Below are 20,534 nucleotides of genomic sequence, written 5' to 3'. Positions count from 1 at the left end.
ATCCAACCAGTCCATCCTAAAGGAGATCAGTCCTGAATATACATTGGAAGGACTGATGCTGAAGCTGAAACTCCAATACTTTGGCCACCTGATGTGAAGAACTGACTCATCTGAAAAGACCGTGATTCTGGGAAAGATTGAAGGCAGGAGGAGAAGGGGACGACAGAGGATGAGATGGTTGCGTGGCATCACTGACTCGATGGACATGAGTTTGAGTAAACTCTGAGAGTTGGTGATGGACAGAGGCCTGGCGTGCTGCAGTCCATGGGGTCACAAAGAGTCAGACATGACTGAGTGAACTGAACTGATATGTCAAATTAGATTGCCAGTGGAAATCTACTGTGTAACACAGGGAGCTCAAATCCAATGCTCCGTGACAACCTAGAGGAGTGTGTAGGGTAAGAGGTGGGAGGGAGGTTCAAGACGTAGGGGGCATACATATACTATATGACTGATTCATGTTGATATATGGCAGAAACAAACACAATATTGTACAGCAATTATCCTCCAATCAAAAATAAATAAATTTAAAAAACAAGAAAAATTTCACAAGGAAAAACAAAAACAAAAAATCTTATGGGGACAAGGAGGTTCATGAAATATGCATTTAATGTGCCTAGAGTAGTGGCTGGCATGTAGGCATTGATGGCATATAGTAAACAGTGTTGTTATTGCTTTGCATAATAATATATTTCTTATGAATGTAAATTGTATGAATTAAGAATATAAAATCATGTGTTGGAATGATGTATATAAGTCATGCTGTGCTTCTCTCAGGGCAGAAGTAGCTACCAAATGGAATCAGGGAGGGGTATAAGAAGGCTTCAATTGTACTTTATTTCTTTTTCAAAATTGATGTCAGTGTTGATTTAATAGGGTAGTGTGGTGGTTCTTTTTTTAACTTTTTGCTTAAAATATTTAAAAATAAGCATGGAAAATTAATTAAAATTGTAAGTTAATATAACCAACAAAAATAAGTGGTACTAATCATATTAAAAAACTTCTGTATAACAAAGGAAATCTTGAATGAAAGGCAACCTATTGAATGAGGATAAATATCTGCAAATTATATATCTCATAAGGGACTAACATCCAAAATGTATAAAGATCTTATACAATTCAACAGGAGAAAAACAATCTGATTTTAAAATAGGCAGAGTTTCTAAATAGACATTCTCCCAAAGAGGACACACAGATTGTACATGATAAGATTCTCAACATCATTAATCAAAATTCAATCAAATCAAAATCCTCATGAAATATCATCTCTCACTTGTCAGAATGGCTGTTATCAAAAAGACAAGAAATAACAAGTGCTGGTGAGGGAGAATATTGAGAAAAAAGGAACCTTTTTTTATACTGTTAGTGGGAATGTAAATTGGTACAGGCACAATGGAAAACAATATGTAAATTGATACAGCCATTATGGAAGAGAGTATGGAGATTCCTTAAAAAACTAGAAAAAAAAAAACAAAACTAGAAATAAAACTACCATACAACCCAGCAATACTACTTCTAGGCATATACCCTGGGAAAACCAAAACTGAAAAAGACACATGTACTCCAGTGTTCATTGCAGCACTATATATAATAGATAGGACATGGAAGCAACCTAGATGTCCATCGACAGGATGAATGGATAAAGTAGCTGTGGTACATTTATACAATGGAATACTACTCAGCCATAAAAAAGAACACATTGAGTCAGTTCTAATGAGATAGATGAACCCAGAGTGTATTAAACTGAGTGAATTAAGTCAGAAGGAGAAAAACAAATACTGTATATTAATGCATCTATGTGGAATCTAGAAAGACAGTACTGATGAACCTATTTGCAGGGCAGCAATGGACATGCAGACATAGAAAACAGACTTATGGACAAGGGCAGGGAAGGAGGAGAGGAGAGGTTAAGATGAATGGAGAGAATAGCATGGAAGCATATACACTAACATATGTAAAATAGATAGCCAATGGAAATCTGCTCAGTGACTTAGGGAACTAAAACCAGGGTGCTGTAACAACCTAGAGGGGTGGGGAAGGGTGGGAAGTGGAGGGAGGTTCAAGAGGGAGGGGACAAATATACTCCCACGGCTAATTCATGTTAATGTATGGCAGAAATGAAACCAATATTGTAAAGCAATAATCAATCAATTAAAAATAAACATAATTAAAAAACAGATTTAAGAACAACAACATGGAGGCTCCTCAAAAAATTGAAACTAGAACTACCATATAATCAATAGAAATCTAATTTAAAATGACGAAATTGTGAGTCACTTGAAGGTACAAAGCCTTGTTGAAGCTAAAAAACAAAGAAATATCCCAGAGTGGCTTTCCCTTAACTGTAATAAGAATCATCTGAGAAGCTACAAACAAAAATGAGCACTGCCCCAGGCCAATTAAATATCCCTCCTTTCGTTTTATCTTTCAAGAATTATTTACTGAGCTTCTATTTTATAGCAGCCACCATGTTAGGCATTTGGGATCCAATAACAAGCAAGATAGACATCCTCTGCTTTTAAGTAAAGCTTGTTAATTTAAATTCTGGTGTGTGGATGGAGGTGGAGAAAAGAAACAGATTATTGTTTATAATGATAAATTCTGTGAAGGAAATATATAGAATGATAACCTAAAGTGAATGGGTAAAATAAGATACAGTGGTATAATGCACAACCGAGGGAATATAGCCAATATTTTTAAATAACTATACCGGGAATATAACCTTTAAAAATTGTGAATCACTACATTTTATACCTGTGACATATAATATTGTACCTCAGCTCTATGTCAATAAAATAAATAAAGTGAACGGGCTAGGGATTCTACTCTAGATAAAGTGGAAACCTTTATCAGATCAGAGAAACATATCTTGATCAGAGAAAACCTCTGTGAGGAAATGACTTGATCTGAGACATGAAGGAAAAGGAGCCAGAAATGGTATCCCAGGCAGAGGAAGCGGCAAGTGCAAAGTGCCCCAGAAAGCAAAGAACTGGGCATGTTTGAGAAGCTGAAGAAAGGGGAGAAAAGAGCAAGCTTTAGCAAGTACAAGAATGGTCAGAGGTTATAGAAATTTTCAGCATTGTAGGCCTACATTGTAGGCCTTGCTTAGAAGTTAAGATTTTATTCCAGGTTGCAGAAGAGTGAATAGTAGTGTCTCATTTCTATAATAGTGAAAAATGATAGTCATATTGATATATATGCATATAAGATTTCTAGAAGGATACATAGATATGATTAATTAACCACAGTTACCTCTGAAGAATAGAAATAGGGACTGAGGGAGTAGGGCAGGAACGGTTTAATTTATACCTGTCATTACTGAATATTTTACCTTGGACATACGTTACTTTTCAAATTGAATAAAGTACTGAATTTATATTTTTAAAATAATTCTTATAAATTATTTTTGAAACACTGTTCAAAAATATGAACCAGAAGTTCACAAAGGAGAAATGCCAATAAACCCATGAAAAGATATTCAGCCTTACTGGCGATCAAGAAAAAAAAAAGGTTTTAATTTTTATCTCCCAGTTATTGGCAAAAACAAAAAAAACATTGATAGTATTTAGTTTCCTTGCGGGTGTAGGCAAACAGATGCTCTTACTTCTGGTATGAATGTGTGTTGATCTAAACTTTTGGTTTGACAACGTACTTCAAAAACTCTGAAAAGTGTATATCTTAGTACTCAGTAAGTATCCTAAGGAAGTAAATTTTTTTTTAAAAATGTAAGACCAAAGATACAGATGCACATCATCATTTATAGCGTTATTTATAATAGCAAATAACTGGGCCCTCTTAATAGCCATTAGTAGAAGATGGATTATTTAAATTGATGATGTATTCCACTGAGTATTCTATAGCTATTAAAATTTATGTAGTTATGTATTTATTTATGTATGTATGTATTATTTATGTATTATGTATTTATTTATTTATGTAATTATTGATATATCAGGATGTTTACAGAGCAAACCACGTAGGTAAGAATATTATGTATATAATAAGATTTACTTTTTTTAAAATTTATAGGTTTAAGTGTATATGTATGTGCATATAGAAGGCCTGCAAGTGTTATTCAAAAATATTAATAGTAATTTTTGCTGTATATTAGGGCTTTTAAATTTTTTTAAATTTTAGTTTTTTGTAATTATTAGTTGCAAAATTATATTAATTTTCCAATGAGCAAAAAATCTAATCTATAAAAAAGGGGGAAATGGAGAGTATTATGTAATCTATAAAGGTTTCCTAAAAATATTTATGCATGTAACTTGATAAGTAGTAAAAGAATATAATTACATAGTATTGGTTTGATCTGGAGTAATAAAGTTTTATAATGCTTTTCAATTTTTTAGGACTAGAAGAAATTGCAAAAGAAAGAGAAAAACTAAAAAAGGCAAAAAGTATCCAAATCAAAGAAGAAATATTCGAGACTTCTGAGGACACTTTAAATTGTTCAAATCCAGATCACTGTGAGCAAAAGGAAGATACTAAAGAAAAAGATAACACAAATCTGTTTCTTCAGAAACCTGGCTCTTTTTCAAAATTAAGCAAACTTTTAGAAGTAGCTAAGATGCCTCCTGAGTCAGATGTAATGACCCCCAAACCAAATAGTAGTGCAAATGGATGCACATTGTCATATCAAAACAGTGGAAAACATTCATTGGGCAGCATTCAATCAACAGCAACACAAAGCAACATGGAAAAGACAGACTCTAATAATCTGTTCAATACCAGTTCAGGTGGTCCAGGGAAGTTCTGTAGTCCTCTCCCCAATGACCAGTTGTTAAAGACATTAACTGAAAAGAATAGGCAGTGGTTTAGCCTTTTGCCAAGGACACCTTGTGATGACACATCACTTACCCATGTGGGTGTGTCAACTGCTTCTTCAGTGACCCCTCAGTCTCAGCCACTATCTAAGTCACCCTCACCCACCCCAGCTCCTCTTCTTGGATCATCTGCTCAGAATCCCGTTGGCCTCAATCCATTTGCTTTATCGCCTCTTCAGGTTAGTGCTGTTAATTGTAACTCATGTTTATGTTGCTTTGTCTAATCTTTGATCCCGTAAATGTTTTCTCTTAAGGGAAATCAGTTCAATGTTATAATTATCCCTGCCATGGCTTGAAAACTGAAGAGCCAAAATTGTTATCGCCAAACTTCATCAGAACTACTTATGTCTAAGTTAAAGACTTCTCTAACTACTTTTTAGCTTATTATTATTACATTATCTAAAAAGAAATTACTTTGAGGAGCAAACAAAACATGAAATTTAACACTGTTACTGTTGTATTTAGTCTGCCTCTAATTGTGATATGTGAAAGAATATTTTTTCAGAATTTTAAAAACAATTTCTGGTTCTAAACACTTTTTCTAACTCCTTAGATTGTCCGACTTCTAAAATGTCTTGTTTCTTGCAGGTGAAAAGTGGAGTGTCTATGATGGGACTCCAGTTTTGTGGGTGGCCTGCTGGCGTGCTTACTTCCAATATTCCATTTACATCACCTTTACCTAATCTGGGATCAGGGTTGGGATTGTCAGAAGGAAATAGTAATACATTCGTGACTCCTAATGTTGCAGCAAGTAAAAGTGAATCTCCAGTACCACAGAATGAAAAAGTCTCTTCAACTCAACCTGCAGTTGTTGAAGTAGCAAAACCAGTAGATTTTCCTAGTCCAAAACCCATTCCAGAAGGTATGGTTTATAGTCACTTACTTAATTTTATTGTTACAGATTCCACATGATAACTGAATCTTTGAGGATTATATGTTTAGTTATAAATCTTTTGATTTGCATTGTGCCATTAATTCATATTCAATATATTTATAAAAAGATCTACATATTTATTTTAACTTAGAAATGCAGTTTGGTTGGTGGAGAATTATTGACCCAGAGGACCTAAAAGCTTTGCTCAAAGTGCTCCATCTCAGAGGGATAAGAGAAAAGGCATTACAAAAGCAAATTCAGAAACACTTGGATTATATTACTCAAGCTTGCATTAAGAATAAGGATGGTATGTACTTAGGAGAGATTTCTGTTCTCTTGCATAGTTATGATAATTAATCCTTTAATCTTAAAACATTTGAGTATATCATAATGCTTAATTTATTACTAGTAAGCATTTGCTCAACAAACAGTACCTCCTTAAATAGCTATTACTTTCTTATAATTTGTCACAACCTGTAGACTTATTGTTTTATTCCTTAGAAAAGGATGTTCCTACTTTAAAGAGTAATTTGCTGGAAATTTCCTGGCAGTCCAGTGGTTAGGACTCTGTGCTCTCACTGCCAGGGTCCAGGTTTGATCAATCCCTTGGAAAACTAAAAATTGCCACAAGCCACATGGCACAGCTTAAAAAAAAAATAAAGAAGAAGAAGAAGAATCTACCTATGTTTACACACAAAAAATACATTTTTATGTTTTAAGTTATACGTATATGTTATCCCTGGAATCTTATTCACTGTCTAGAAGAAATTATTACAGAATAAAGCAGATATTAAAATTAATTTATTTTCAACTATAGTTGCCATTATTGAATTAAATGAAAACGAAGAAAACCAGGTAACTCGAGACATTGTGGAGAACTGGTCAATAGAAGAACAAGCAATGGAAATGGATTTGAATATTCTTCAACAGGTAGAAGATCTAGAAAGGAGAGTTGCATCAGCAAGTTTGCAAGTGAAGGTAAAATTGACTTGGAATGAAATCTGTTTTTAGGATGATGGAAGGTAACTGTTATTTGTTATATGCCTGATATGTGCCAGTTACTCTGCTAAATGTTTTCATTTTATCTCATTTAATTCTCAAAATGATCCTGAATTAATTTTCCCCATCTTACAGGTAAGGAACAAGACTCAAAGTAAGTAACATGCCAATGGTCATATAGTAAATGGCTAAATGTGAATTCAAATCAAGTCTGTCTGACTCCAGAGCCTGTGTTCTTTTTTTACTAAATCTTTCTGCTCCTTAATGATACTCAAAACTGTCATTTCTAGTATGCGGTTTTTTACCACAAGCATTATTTCACCTTTTTACCCATGATACATATAATGCTCTATCAAATTCCTGCTATACTTTTTCATATAGACGAACTTCCTTATATCCAAGCCATGTTATATGTCAAAATCTTATACTATATAATTTAAAATTATAGAATATATATCCAAATATACATTATACTATGATATACATATTCATGTGTACTCCATATATATGTAAATTTTAAATTAATTTATTTATCTACTGGGCATTACCATGTCACAAGTATTTACCGTGAACAGAACTGGCTTCTGATGGACAGGGAGGAGGAAGGCTTTATCTTTGCCCAAGAATTTTCAGTTTTGGAAAGAGGGGTGTAAAGGTTTTCTCAATTGATAATAAGGTGATGTCTCTGAATAAATGCATGGATGATGAATAAGTGTGAAATACCTGGAAAAGTTTAGGAAAATGTAGGCTCTGTGTAATTTGATTTGATATTTTGTGTTTTATTCAGATGAGAAATTTATGCTATAACATTATCCTGTGATATTTGGAAATTTTTGAAGCGCTCTAAAAAATGTCACTTTGCAGTTCTAATATCCCTTCTTGCCTCAAACATAATTAATTACCAACTTTGGGAGGCAAAAATTTATCATTTGTTGAATCTATTTTGCTAGCAAACTATATCTTCCTCCTAGTACTATAATATAATATAAAAATGCCTCATTTACTTGGCATCTTTAACAAATGAGCTCTTCTACCAAGTTAATTTTCTAGAGAAATGAAAATTATTCCATTTAGTGCCATAATTTTTTTAACATATTTGTTGTATTGCTTATGTTATGCATTATACTGCCTTCTTAAACTGAGAATAATGAGTTTGATTTAAATTATCTTGGTGACACAGGATCATGAGTGTGAAGACCAATTATTAGATAATGATTCCCTAAGGAAATGTGAAGAGGTTTGGCCTCTACGTTAAATGAACCTAGTGCCCTTTGCTGTTCGTACGACCGTGACTGCTTTTCATAGTCTGTTTTTGTCCTCTCTCATGGTCACTTGCTACTACTTGCTGGTTTAAATTTGATTGTTTCTACTTGCCCAAATTTCCTCGAACTTCATTCATCTAATTTGCTAGTTCTAATTGACTGTTGGCTGGGAAAGCATATCTTCATGGTTTTTAATATTAAAGTCAGGGTATGGGCCTGAAACATTTTCCTGGAGGACATACTCATATTTTTGTGCATTAACCTTATCACATTACTAGCTGCTTAAACATTCTTGGCTGTGTTCTAAATATATAAGAAAAGTAGAATTTGTTTTTTCAAGTGAAATGTTTTAACATTCTGTTATAAAATAAGTATTGCTGAAATATTCTGTATTAATCTAATAAAATGAATTATATTCTTTAAGAGTCTAAAAACACAAATGATGAAAATAACTGCAAAATATTATTTTAATATCTATACAAGATTTAATGATTTTTTTTAAGAAAATACAGTTATATGTTTAACGTGGGGAGCTTGCCACTGTGAAGACACATTAAACAGGTGACCTGTGGGACTACTTAGGTGCATTCATATATTTTTTTAATATTACTTATAATTTGGAAATTATTTATTATTTTGTAGAAGAATCTGTAGATCTCTAGTCCTAGTTCTGTTGAGAATTTATAAAACAACTACTCTTCCAGTTCTTCATAAGGTAGCTCCTATGTCTGTTTCTTAGTTTTCTCTTTTACAAGCTAACTAATTCCTTCAACCAGAAATAAGTTCCATGTACAAAAACACCAGTGTCAATATCCTTCTTAAAATGTTGTATCCATAGCTGTACATAGCGCTGTCTGAATGTGTGCATGGGACTGTTACTTTCCTTAACCTGGCACTATTCTTCATTAATGCTGTTTGAATTTATACTAACTTTTTAGCATCCACATCATACTCTTGCTTTGCCAAGTATGCACAATGAAAAACCAAAGCAAAAAACAAACATAAAGAACCCCTAGGCTCTTTGCAAAGAGGTTTTAAGGGAGTTCTAGCACATGTAGTATTTCTGTTATTAGTTGCTTAAACTTCAGATCTAAAATGTACATTTATCATTTTTTTTAAATAAATTTCGTTTGGGTTATTTTTCAGTATTTGGAACTATTTTTATTTTGGTCCTGTCATACGGAATACTAAACTTTCTTTCTAATTTTAAATCATCTGCAGATTTAATAGCAATCAACAAAGTTACTCCTAGTGTATTAACAGGACAAACCAAGTGCAGAACCTTTGACCATTAGCACTGGGGACCTTTTCTGAGGTGATTCAAGTTCTGACAATCACCTTTCTTTGGAAACAGTTTTCAACCCTCAGGGGCTTCCCTCATAGCTCAGTTGGTAAAGAATCTGCCTGCAATGCAGGAGACCCCTGTTCAATTCCTGAGTCAGGAAGATCCCCTGGAGAAGGGATAGGCTACCCACTCCAGTATTCTGGCCTGGAGAATTCCATGGACTAACGCCATAGTCACTAAGAGTCGGACACGACTGAGTGACTTTCACTTTCACTTTCACCCCTCTAGACTTCTTTAATCTAGTCTTCATTTTTTGTCTTGTCAACTGCTTTGCAGAGATCCAGATATACTATGCTTACAGGGTTCCCTTGATTTGGCAAATTTAGTACCCCTTTCAAAATCTAGGAATGAGGTTTATTTGACATGATTTCTACCTAAGGCACTTACGTACACTATTCATAATTCTATCTTTACTTCACAAATATAAATGTTCTACTGAGTAAAGAAGAGGACTTGATTGTAATATATAAGATAAAATAATTATCTCTGAAAAGGTGTAATAAAAAGGATAATGCTTATTCTGTTTTGCATTTGATATGCATTTACTAAGTACCTAGTCCGCATCAGACAATAGACACCACAATTTTGGGTAAAAATACGGTTTCTGCCCTCAGAAAGCTTGTCACCTAATAGAGACATAAGACATGTATACATCTCTGCAGAATCTGTTAAACTGATCATAGAGAAGAGTCATGCATGAATTTAGAAAAAGAATACACAACTTCTGGTAGAGACATGGAAGAGATGAGGGGACATTCATGCAGAAGTTGAGATAGAGCTTGAGAAAGTGAGTCAGCTTTTGACAAGGAATGCCATACTAGAAAGAGTAAACAGCCTGAGCAGAGCACGAGGATCTAGAAGATTAGGACATGTTTCGTGGAGTTGTAAATTGTGGAATATGACTACAGTGTAGGATTTGTGATGAGAACACTAGAGGAAGAGGTAGACAGGTACGTGAATGTCATAGTAAAAATGTGGACTTTGCTAAACAGTAGGGAAATTCTGAAGAATTTTGAAGTAGAAGATCAGTATAAGCAAGCTGAGTTATAAGATCATCCATTTATTCAATCAACATGTAAATATTGAGTGCCTACTATTTACCTTCACTGTGCTGGAGATAATATGAAAGCAGACGTGGTCCCTGTCCTCGTGGAATTTAGAGGTAGAAAGATTAATCCAATAATCACAGTAGTATAAAATTGCAAGTACCACCAGTCTTGCTGTTGTTCAGTCGCTCAGTCGTGTCTGACTCTGCGACACTATGGTCTGCAGCACGCCAGGCTTCCCTGTCCTTAATCATCTCCCAGAGATTGCTCAAACTCACATCCATTGAGTCGGTGATGTCATCCAACCATCGTCTTCTGTCATCGCCTTCTAGTCCGCTATCATCTCCTTCTCCTCCTGCCTTCAATCTCTCCCAGCATCACGGTCTTTTCTGAAGAGTCAGCTCTTCGCATCAGGTGGCCAAAAGTATTGGAGTTTCAGCTTCAGCATCCGTCCTTTCAGTGAATATTCAGGACTGATTTTCTTTAGGATGGACTGGTTGGATCTCCTTGCAGTTCAGTGGACTCTCAAAAGTCTTCTCCAACACCACAGTTAAAAACCATCAATTCTTCTGCACTCAGCCTTCTTTGTGGTCCAATTCTCACATCCATACATGACTAATGGAAAAATCATAGTTTTGACTAGACGGACCTTTGTTGGCAAAGTAATGTCTCTGCTTCTTAATATGCTGTCTAGGTTTGTCATAGCTTTTCCTCCAAGGAGCAAGCATTTTTTAATTTCGTGGCTGCAGTCAACGTGATTTTGGAGTCCAAGAAAATAAAATCTGTCACTGTTTACATTGTTTCCCCATCTATTTGCCATGAAGTGTTGAGACCAGATGCGATGATCTTCATTTTTTGAATGTTGAGTTTTAAGACAGCTTTTGCACTCTGCTCTTTCACCTTCATTAAGAGGCTCTTTAGTTCCTCTTTGCTTTCTTCCATAAGAGTGGTGGTATCTCCATATCTGAGGTTATTGATATTTCTCCCAGTAATCTTGATTCCAGCTTGTGCTTCATCTAGCCTGGCATTTTGCATGATGTACTCTGCATATAAGTTAAATAAGCAGGGTGACAATATACAGCCTTGACATACTCCTTTTCCAATTTGGAACCAGTCCATTGTTCCATGTCTGGTTCTAACTGTTGCTTCTTGACCTGCATACAGATTTCTCAGGAGGCAAGTGAGATGCTCTGGTATTCCCATCTCTTGAAGAATTTTAGTGTAGTCAAATGATGCAGAAATAGATGTTTTCCTGGAACTCTCTTGCTTTTTCAATGATCCAACAGATGTTGGCAATTTGATCTCTGGTTCCTCTGCCTTTTCTAAATCCAGCTTGAACATCTGGAAGTTCTCAGTTCACGTAGTGTTGAAGCCTAGCTTGGAGAATTTTGAGCATTACTTTCCTAACATGTGAAATGAGTGCAATTGTGCAGCAGTTTGAACATTCTTTGGCACTACCTTTCTTTGGGATTGGAATGAAAACTGACCTTTTTCCAGTCCTGTGGCCACTGCTGAGTTTTCCAAATTTGTTGGTGTATTGAGCACAGCACTTTCACAGCATCATCTTTTAGGACTTGAAATAGCGCAGCTGGAATTCCATCACCTCCATTAGCTTTGTTTGAAGTGATGCTTCCTAAGGCCCACTTGACTTCACATTCCAGGATGTCTGGCTCTAGGTGAGTGATCACACCATCATAGTTTTCAAAGTCATTAAGGTCTTTTTTGTATAGTTCTTCTGTGTATTCTTACCACCTCTTCTTAATATCTTCTACTTCTATTAGGTCTATACCATTTCTGTCCTTTATTGTACCCATTTTTGCATGAAATGTTCCCTTGGTATCTCTAATTTTCTTGAAGAGATCCTTTGTCAGCTTGTAATATGGAGACTTACCCTCTTGAAATAGGTCAGGAAAGGATTCCCTGAGGATGTTTAACATGAGAGCTGCAGGATGAGTGGAGTTAATATGTTAAAAGCAACAGATAAAGGCTATACACAGACAAATGTAACACCTCATGTAAACTCCTGCTGCTGAAAGAAAAATGGTGAGTACAAAGACCTATACAGAAGAGTAGTAGAAGGAAAGGAAATGGAAAGGAAGAACTAAGTTTAGAGACCACTGAGAGATTTCCATTGAAGTGGTTCCATGAAATGAATAAGCATTTAGTCTAAAGTTGCTCAGAATACTTTGCTGATTTTCATTTTACCTTTCATAACATCAAAAGTTCTTAAATTTTCTTCTTCAAACTTCTCTCACAATTGTTTCTTTTAATTTTTTATTGTTGTTGTTCTTATTTCTACCTAGCATTAGGAGACACACGGTAAAAACTTTTAGTAAAGATCCTTGAGATGTGCTGGTGTCTGCTGCTATATTTTAAGTAAAGGTAATTCACCCATCAGGCATTTCAAGAGGAAACCATAGTAACATTATTCTTTTGATATATAGGGTTGGATGTGTCCAGAACCTGCATCAGAAAGGGAGGACTTGGTATATTTTGAACATAAGTCATTTTCTAAATTGTGCAAGGAGCATGATGGAGAATTTACTGGCGAAGAAGAAAGCAGTGCACATGCACTGGAACGGAAGAGTGACAACCCCCTAGATATAGCTGTAACCAGGCTGGCTGATTTGGAGCGGAACATTGAAAGAAGGTATCTGAAGAGCCCCTTAAGTACCACCATTCAGATCAAACTGGATAATGTGGGCACAGTTACTGTCCCTGCTCCTGCACCATCCATTAGTGGTGATGGTGACGGGTAGGTTATTGAGATTAACTTGAAAAATTATTGTGCTTCTTTGCTAATTGGAGCCTATTTTCTATTGCCTGTTATCTATGTATCTTCTTGTATGTCTGTGATCCATATGGATCATGCTACTTGCATGGTGCTTTGTAAAAACATTTTTTTTTTGTTATGTGCGTTGATAATCCTGCAAAGTGATCTTACATTTACCTGGTTGTGACTAAGCTTTGAGGCACGTAGCCACAGTCTGTGCACTACATCAAATTTAGTTGCTTAAACCTTATACTTATTGGCTGTTACATGTTTTTGTCATTGCTTGGCTTTCAGTGTGATGATTGTTTCACATTCAGTAACCATAAATGTGGACATGACCTACTTAATTTTTCTATATTTCAATGCAGAATTGAAGAGGATATTGCTCCAGGGCTCAGGGTATGGAGAAGGGCATTATCAGAAGCTCGCAGTGCTGCACAGGTAGCTCTGTGCATTCAGCAGTTACAGAAATCAATAGCATGGGAAAAATCAATTATGAAAGTTGTAAGTGTTTTTATTTAAGAAATACTATAGCTAATTTACTTTGTCCTGTTTTTTTTCCAATCTTCAGATATTTCTTAGTTATACTTTATTATCAAAATAATGTATGCTGTACTTGAGAATTTGCTTAATTTTTAAATACTGTATAATTTGATACTTTCCTCCTTATCTTGAGCTTTTTGAAGGAATCGATCAAATATTACCTTTTGTTTTTAAGATCTTCTTTTTCTCTCCTTTGAGTATTGTTTGTAGCTCCAACTGAAGTTGTCTTCTGCATTTTGTCAAATAATAGTTGTTAAGCTAAATGTTTTGAAGGCTCTTTCAATCTTGTAAACATTCCAGTTGCTAACATTACCTGCTATATACATTCGCTGCATTCCTGAAATGTCTTTATATTTGTATCAATTTTCTTTTTTTAATGCTAAAAATACTTAGATAAGTAAATGAAATAAACAGAGACCTCTTCTTTTATGCACTTTTGATAGTGTTTGATATTGCTGGCATTAAGCATAGATATTTTAGTGTTTCCTCTAACAATTAAAACTATTTCTTTACCTTCTTTGTTCAAGCCCAGTTAGTTATCACATAGAGGCCTCTACTTTGTACTAGGCAACAAGTGCTATATATTCAAAATAAAAGCTATATTTCTTATATTTCCCAGAGATATATTTATTTTAAATCATATATGTGTCCCTTTTCCTTTTATTTATTATAGAAATATATTTTATATGTTGACTTTTATGAATTATTTTAACAGTTGCTTTTGAATTGCTGATTAGCTTTAAAATTCAAACACTTGAGTTTTGTTTTCATGAATAAGGGTAAAATTCCTTTATTTAAATAGTTGTTCCCCAAAGGAAAAAAGTGATCCTTAAATAATTTGCATTTTTTCCTTCCTTTTTACCTCTCTGCCTAGACTACTCAAGATTTTATTCATTGTATACAAATAAATTTGATTTCTTCTATGGTTTTTCACTTCTTTCTAAAATGTCCATAGAATATGAATCTATAATTTATGTATAACCTATACACAGAAACCCAAAACTTATACCAAACTCTGCCTTTATATTAGTATAGTTACTTTCTGCCATCTTAAGTTTTATTTCAGTTTTTTGCAAATTCCTTTTCCATTGTTATTAATAAATTAATATGCATCCATCATTATTTAACTCCATCTCTCATAATTTTCATTTCTTTTTTAATGTTTAATAATACTATATTTGCTAAAAAAAAAAAAACACTTCTTTACAAAGAAGGCAGAGTTTTTTATTCAAAGATTAATAAGCTCTTTGTAACCTTTAATTAGAAATACAACAGGACCTATAAGAATCCTCATAATAAGAAGTATCAGAAAGTTAAAGTGCTCAATATCTTTAGAAATATCCTCTTTGCCAGAAACCAAGCTCACTAAGAAAGAAGGAGCTGCCGTAGTTTGCCTTTAGGTACTTCTCAGTCCACTACCTACTTTCTGTTGTTTCTAACGTTAAGCTGTCAGCGACATCCACTGTGGCATTCACTGTTTTGTTTTTATTATGGTAGCAAAGTAGTTAAAACCAAAATGCTCCAACACATTGTGAGCTATTACTGTGATTTTCCAAAAAAGTTCAATATATGTTACCCTTTGTTAATGTCAGAAAATAACTTTTAAATCATAAATGTGAGATGTAAGATGGATTTTTTAGCATTTTTACCTATTATAGAAGATTGTGAGAATTTACTTAATGTTCGTGAACCTGATTTTTAAATTTTGTCATTATAGGGAATTAAATATAACCTTCAAAATATTATTTCTCCATGAATATTCTTATAATAGAAGTTTTAAAGAAATAACTCAGATATGGAGAAATAGTACCATAGTAAAGTATTTAGTGATATGGTTATTAGGAAAGTTCATAAAATAAATACTTACTGTCAGAATATTAAACTCTACTGCTTTCTCTTCTAGTACCCATGCCAATTTTAGTATTATGTGTATATTACATATATTTGATAGCTATTTATTAAGGTGAATAGCATGTATCTGCTGTTTTGGTAAGATTCTTAAGCTCTCATTGGTGTGCATGTTGAGCTATGAAAGACTATTTTAGACCTTCCCAGGTTAAGATTTAATGTTTTCTTAAAATTAAACAAATTAAATTTGAACAATTAAGCTTTTTTGGTTTTAAGAGTATTTAAATACATAACTTAAAATTAGTATAAATGATTTATAATTTACATGTTTTAATTATTTTAAATTGAAAAATAGTAATGTTTTCAGTTTTGGAATATTGATTACAGGACATTTTCTACTGCTACTGGAAATAAAAATTAAGTGTCAGAATATAATGTCAGTACTTACTGTTTTTTAAAGCTTGAAGTTTTTACTTGTCTAATCATCCTTCTTTCCTTTGTGAAACTTGTTATACAGAATATGTGTGCATGAGAAAAAAATCTTCTCTCTATAGATTTTAAAATTATTAGAAGTTTTTCCACAGAGAAGAAATTATTTTTACTCCTAGAAAGTAAATAATGACCTCTAAATTCTTTAGTTTATTGTAACAGTTTTTTTCCCTTAGAAATCATTTTGTAGGATCCATTTTCTACATTTGTGACACATGTTTGATTTGGGTTGATTTTTGAAGTTTCCTGGTTTAGACATAGTCAAAACATAGGGACATCTTATTATTATTATTTGTGATTCTGATACTAATACAAGTTTCCTAATTTTGATCTTAAAAATTACTCTAACTCTTACTTATTTCTTTCTCAGGATGTCATGAGGATGCTAAGATAAGCAAATGATGAAATATATTAAAAAATTAAAGTACCATGTATTAAAGCTACTCATTGCTTTATGTGCTCTAATGTCATGTTAATTATTTCATATGTTAATGTGTACATGCTTCTGAAGTGTGTGCAGGCATTCAACCTCTAGCTTTGTTCTTTGCAGTGTACTTGAAATGTGCATTTACCCCAATTGAACTGCTCACCCCGTCATGTGGTCCATATCTGTGTAATGAGAGATACATAGATGTGTATGGCTACTGTTTATTTGTTAGCAAGCAGAATGTTCATTACTAATATGAATTAGGAATTATGGTGTGTTTAATATCCCAATACCTATCATTCATAGCAGAGTCTTAATTTTAAATGATTTTTCATGTATTATAGTACTGCCAGATCTGTCGAAAGGGAGACAATGAAGAACTGCTCCTCCTTTGTGATGGCTGTGACAAAGGCTGTCACACATACTGCCATAGACCCAAGATTACAACTATACCAGATGGGGATTGGTTTTGTCCAGCTTGCATTGCTAAGGTAAGACTGATCTAAAACTTATTTCTTTTATTATACAGCAAAGTGATTCAGTTACATATATATATTTTTCAAGTTACTTTCCATTATAGGTTATTAGGAGATTTTGAATATACTTCCTTTGCTAAACAGTAAATCCTTGTTGCTTATCTATTTTATGTGTAGTAGTTTGTATCTGTTAATCCTGTACCCCTAATTTATCCTCCCCCCTCTATCTTTCCTCTTTGGTAACCATAAGTTTGTTTTCTATGCCTGTAAGTCTGTTTCTTGTTTACATAAAGATTCATTTGTATTATTTTTTAGATTCCACATGTAAGTGATAAACTATTTGTCTGATTTCACTTAGTATAATAATTTCTAGGTTCATACATATTGCTGCAAATGGGAATATTTCATTCTCTTTTATGGCTGAGTAACAGTCTGATATGTATGTATACCACATCTTCTCAAACCACTTGTCTGTCTGATGTGCACTTGAATTGTTTCTGTGTCTTGGCTCTTGTAAATAGTGCTTCTCTGAACATTAGGGTACATGTATCTTTTTGAATTAAGAGTTTTCATCTTTTCCAGGTTTATGCCCAGGAGTAGGATAGCTGGATCATAGGGGAGCTCTATTTTTATTTTTTTTAAGGAACCTTCATACTCTTTTCCATAGTAGCTATACCAATTTACCTTCTCATCAACAGAGTAAGAGGGTTCCCTTTTCTCCACACCCTCTCCAGCACTTATCATGTGTAGACTTTTTGATGATAGCCATTCTAACTGGTATGAGGTAATACCTCATTGTGGTTTTGATGTACGTTTTTCTAATAATTAGTTAAACTGACCATCTTTTCACATGCCTGTTAGCCATCTATGTATGTCTTATTTGGAAAATATCTATTTAGGTCTTCTGCCCATTTTTTGACCGGGTTGTTTGTGTTTTTGATATTGAGTTGTATGAGCTGTTTGTGTACTTTGGTTATTAACCCCTTGTCAGTTAATATTGTTTGCAAATATTTTCTCCCAGTCTGGTAGGTCTTTTTGTTTTGTTGTTGTTTTCCTTTGCTGTGGAAAAGCTTTTAAGTTTGATTAAGTCACATTTATTTTTGCTTTTAAGGCTTCCCTGGTGGCTCAGATGGTAAAAAGTCTGCCTGCAATGAGGGAGAGTAGGGTTTGATCCTTGGGTTAGGAAGATCCCCCGGAAAGGAAATGGCAGCCCACTCCAGTGTTCTTGCTTGGAGAATTCCATGGACAGAGGAGCCTGGCAAGCTACAGTCCATGGGGTCGCAAAGACTCAGACATGACTGAGCGACTAACAGTGACACTGACTGATGTTTGCTTTTTTTTCTTTTGCCTTGGAAAACTGGACTAAGAAAATATTGCTATGATTTATGTCCAAGAATGTTTTGTGTATGTTCTCTTCTAGTTTTATGTGTCAGTCTTATATTTACGTCTGAAACTATTTTGAGTTTATTTTTATATATGGTGTGAGGGAGTGTTCCAATTTCATTGATTACTTGTAGCTGTCCAACTTTTCCAACACCAATTACTGAAGAAACTGTTCTTTCTCCATTATATATTCTTGCCTCCTTTGTTGTAGATTAATTGACTGTAGGTGTATGGGTTTATTTCTAGGCTCTCTGTTCTATTCCATTGATCCATATGTCTTTGTGCTAATACCACAGTTTTGATTACTGTAGCTTTGTATTAGGTTGGTGCAGAAGTAACTACTGTTTGACTGTGAATTTTAAATCATTATAACTAGGTTCAAACACATCTTTATTCATCAAAATAGGAATCATTACAATCAACACATTTTGCCAACAAGAAATACGTTGGTTTATTCCTGTAGTGTAAAAATCTGTGCTTCGGGATTCGACAAACTCTTGGAAAGCATTTTCTGCCTCCTGCTGGTTGTGGAAGCGTTTTCCCCGAAAAAAAGTTGTCAAGAGATGCTTGAAGATGTAGTAGTCGGTTGATAAGAGATCAGGTGAAAATGGAAGATGAGGCAAAACTTTGTAGCCCAATTCATTCAACTTTTGAAGTGTTGGTTGTGTGACATGTGACTGAGCATTGTCGTGGAGAAGAATGGACCCTTTCTGTTGACTGATGCCAGCTGCAAGTGTTACAGTTTTGGTGCATGTCATTGATTTGCTGAGCATACTTCTCAGATGTAATGGTTTGCCTGGGATTCAGAAAGCTGTAGTGAATCAGACACCACCGAACAGTGACCACGACCTTTTTTTGTTGCAAGTTTGGCTTTGGGACTTGCTTCAGAGCTTCTTTGGTGAACTGGTCATCACTGATTGTCCTGTAAAATCCACTTTCTGTCATATGTCACAATCTGATTTGAGAAATGGTTTGTTGTTGTTGCGTAGAGTAAGAGAAGACAACACTTTAAATTTTTTTGATTTTCAGTCAGCTCATGAGGCACCCACTTATCAAGCTTTTTTCACCTTTCCAATTTGCTTCAAATGCAGAATGACCATAGAATGGTAGATGTTGAGTTCTTCAGCAAACTTCTCATGTAGTTGTAAGCAGATCAGCTTTGATGACTGCTCTCAATTGGTCATTGTCAATGTCCAGTGGCTGGCCATTACACCCCTCATCTTCAAGGCTTTTGTCTTTTTGCAAAACTTCCTGCACTGCCAACGCACTGTATGTTCATTAGCAGTTCCTAGACTGAATGTGTTGCTGATGTTGCAAGTTATCTCCACTGCTTTATAACCCATTTTGAACTCGAATAAGAAAATAGCTAAAATTTGCTTTTTGTCTCGCATCATTTCCATAGTCCAAAATAAATATAAAATAGTAAGTAATAAGTCATTAGCAAAAAAAAGCAAGAAATGCACATTAAAATTATATATAACATAACCACATTAATTAATAATGTACTCCAATATCAAACAGCAAATTTCAACAACGCCAAAACCACAATTACATTTGTACCAACCTAATAGTATTTTCTGAAGGCTGGGAAGGTTATACCTCCAGCTTTCTTCTTTTTTCCTCAGGACTGCTTTGGTAATTCTGGGTCTTTTGTGATTCCATATAAATTTTAGTATTTTTTAGTAGTATTAATAAGTTTTAAACTTCCAGTCAAAATGAAGCATTTTATATGGATTTTTGAGATACAATTCATATATGATAAAATTCACTTTAAAGTGTGCAATTCAGTGATGTATAATATATTCACAAAGTTGTACAATCATCACCACTATCAAATTCCAGAACATCTTCATGACCCGCTTAAATAATCCTAATACCCATTAGCATTCACTTCCAATTCCCCTTCTCTTCTCAGCCTTTGGCAACCAATCTACTTCCTATCTCTATGAATTTGCCAATTCTGGTCATTATAGATGTATTAAATCATATAATATGTGGCCTTTTTCTTTCACCTAGCATAATATCTTCAAGGTTCATCTATGTTTCAGCACTTCATTTTAAAGTCAGATGATATTTCATTATATGGATAGACCATTTTGTTTATCTGTTCAGTTGATAGACTTTTGCATTATTTCTACGTCTTGACTTTTATCAGTAATGCTGCTAGAAATAGTCATATACAAGTTTTTTTATGAATATGTTTCCACTTTTTTTGGCTATATACCTAAGAGTAGAATTGCTTG

The 20,534-nt window shown here is 34.2% G+C and overlaps 1 protein-coding gene across 16 annotated transcripts in view; it reads left to right on the top strand.

Annotated features, from left to right (window-relative positions):
* The window catches only part of BAZ2B (bromodomain adjacent to zinc finger domain 2B), a 399,660-nt gene that overhangs the window by 367,526 nt on the left and 11,600 nt on the right, over nt 1-20,534 (top strand). For 12 of the 16 annotated variants that reach the window (XM_043488288.1, XM_043488300.1, XM_043488299.1 and 9 more), the window contains 7 exons: nt 4,353-5,005; nt 5,415-5,688; nt 5,852-6,007; nt 6,518-6,678; nt 12,797-13,107; nt 13,494-13,629; nt 16,777-16,923. In XM_043488288.1, coding sequence (XP_043344223.1) covers nt 4,353-5,005; nt 5,415-5,688; nt 5,852-6,007; nt 6,518-6,678; nt 12,797-13,107; nt 13,494-13,629; nt 16,777-16,923 — 1,838 coding nt within the window. The remainder of the gene's footprint in view (nt 1-4,352; nt 5,006-5,414; nt 5,689-5,851; nt 6,008-6,517; nt 6,679-12,796; nt 13,108-13,493; nt 13,630-16,776; nt 16,924-20,534) is intronic. The other 4 variants (XM_043488302.1, XM_043488301.1, XM_043488298.1 and 1 more) reach the window with 1 other exon arrangement.

This window comes from Cervus canadensis, chromosome 15 (genome assembly GCF_019320065.1).
Source record: "Cervus canadensis isolate Bull #8, Minnesota chromosome 15, ASM1932006v1, whole genome shotgun sequence".
Taxonomy (NCBI): domain Eukaryota; kingdom Metazoa; phylum Chordata; class Mammalia; order Artiodactyla; family Cervidae; genus Cervus; species Cervus canadensis.
This window is presented reverse-complemented; position numbering and strand designations above follow the sequence as displayed.